Source organism: Cyprinodon variegatus, unplaced genomic scaffold (genome assembly GCF_000732505.1).
Source record: "Cyprinodon variegatus isolate N-32 unplaced genomic scaffold, C_variegatus-1.0 Scaffold910, whole genome shotgun sequence".
In the NCBI taxonomy this organism is placed as follows: domain Eukaryota; kingdom Metazoa; phylum Chordata; class Actinopteri; order Cyprinodontiformes; family Cyprinodontidae; genus Cyprinodon; species Cyprinodon variegatus.
In genome coordinates, this window is record NW_015151363.1 from 312602 (window position 1) to 314576 (window position 1975).

General features: G+C 45.9%; 1 protein-coding gene across 1 annotated transcript in view; it reads right to left on the minus strand.

Moving 5' to 3' along the window:
• The window catches only part of chst8 (carbohydrate (N-acetylgalactosamine 4-0) sulfotransferase 8), a 28452-nt gene that overhangs the window by 13229 nt on the left and 13248 nt on the right, over positions 1-1975 (minus strand). Inside the window, exon 2 of the mRNA XM_015398075.1 lies at positions 1234-1389. Coding sequence (XP_015253561.1) covers positions 1234-1354 — 121 coding nt within the window. The 5' untranslated portion in view covers positions 1355-1389. The remainder of the gene's footprint in view (positions 1-1233; positions 1390-1975) is intronic.

Consider the following 1975-nt stretch of genomic DNA (forward strand, 5'->3'; position numbering starts at 1 on the left):
TTTAATGCAGGAGGGTATACTTTGACAGTAGAACAAACTGAATGTTTATGTATGATGAAGATCTATATCCTAAGAGGGAACTTTGTGTGAATCTGCAGCACAGTGTTGTGCAGAATCAGATTGCGAAGTAGGAGGATGCATTAACACCATCCCAGAGGACACTCACCATCGATCCAATTAAACAACAACAAGCAGCTGAAACCAGAACCACTCTGATCAGTCCACAGGGACAGTGGAACACGCCATCAGTCTGACTCCTCATTTCCCAGGAAAAAAAAACATCATCGCGTCAGAGAGGCTGGATGGAGCTGCTGCATGATGCAGCTCAGTGGAGGAAAATGTTGATCTAATGAGTTTGGCTTTTTATTCTAGAAGATGATCCAGATGGTAACATGACAGCCGGATTTTGAACCAAAGCTTTAAGGCAGTGAAACGGTCCAGAAACCAGATCTAGATCATTTAACAGGTGAAACAGCAGCTGACCAATTACGGTTTAACAGACGGCATCAAAAACTGAGGAGTTTACCAAAGATCAGACCCTCCAACAGGGAAGGCACACTTCAGCAAACTGTTGGGATGCTGCTGCAGCAGAAAGGCGCTCCTGTTAATCTCACCAGGATCCCTCCTTTCAAGGATGCAATGCAACTTTACCTTTAACAGAGGAGGGTGGAGCGAGCTACAAACGCTGTGATCTGCTCAGCTCCAGCCCACTGTTAGACGGCCTACTTATACTGCTTATGAACCTCTACTGCAGCATCAGGACTAGTTTTAGGAGCCTGGGGGCCCTCAGTGAGGATCAGGGTTCCTGTATGGATCTGCAGGTTGTTTTGCTCCCATCTAAAGAGGACTTTAAATGCTGTAGTTGGGATAATTCAAACTTTAGCCTTTAACAAAACACTGCTTCCCTGCCTGTTTTTATCTTCTGATAAGAACCAAACTTTTAACTGCTGGATGATTCCTGAACCTTAAAGGAGGAAAAACATTTAAGATGTAAATGAACAACAGACAAACTGTTTCCTAGTGATCATCAAATATTCATTCGCCCCAATTGCACATTTATTTTCAGACATGTAGATGTTTGTGGTGTAGATGTTCCCATGTAATCGCACTGATAAGATTCAGAGATGGTCGGCAGAGTGAGATATTTACAGCAAATCAATAATTAATTAGGAGTTTTAGATTTCATAGCATCACTGAAACTGAGCCCAGACCAGCTGACCTGGCAGCACTGACCTGGGTTCTTCTGCAGGATGGAGTCAGTGAGGTGATGCAGGTGAACCAGGAGGAACAGTGATCCTAACCCGAGGAGAGGGAGACACCACAGAGAACAGAGCAGGGAGCGGGGAAGTTTCATCCTCCAGCAGGCTGGTCCCAGATCAGCCCCAGATCCTGAAATCACAACATTTAGGATGTTAGACCTGGATGGAATCATCACCTGGACTGGAAACACCACCTCACTGGTCAAAAGGGAACAGAAGCTCATGTACTTCCTGCGGAGGATGAGGAGAGCCCACCTGCCCCCACCCATCCTCACCACCTTCTACAGAAGCACCATAGAGAGCGTTCTGAGCAGTTGTCTCACTGTGTGGTGTGGAGGCTGCAGCGCCTCAGACTGGAAGAAAGTGAGAACAGCAGAGAGGATCATGGGGGCTCCTCTTCCCTCCATTTAAGACATTTCATCCCAGCGCTGTGTTTCCCGAGCCCTTAACATCATCAGTGACCCCTCACCCCCCCACCATGGACTGTTCTCCATGCTGCCCTCTGGGAAGAGGCTTCACAGCATTCAATGCAGGACCAGCAGATTCCAGAACAGCTTCTTCCCCACTGCCATTAGACTGCTGAATGTTGTATAAAAAGGGATAAAAAAAAAAACGCCAAATGTTGGAAACTGTAAATATACCAGTTTTAAGTTTAGATTTGATCACCATGTTTACATTTATCACTGCTGCACTTTAAAATGGAAATTCCTTGGGAG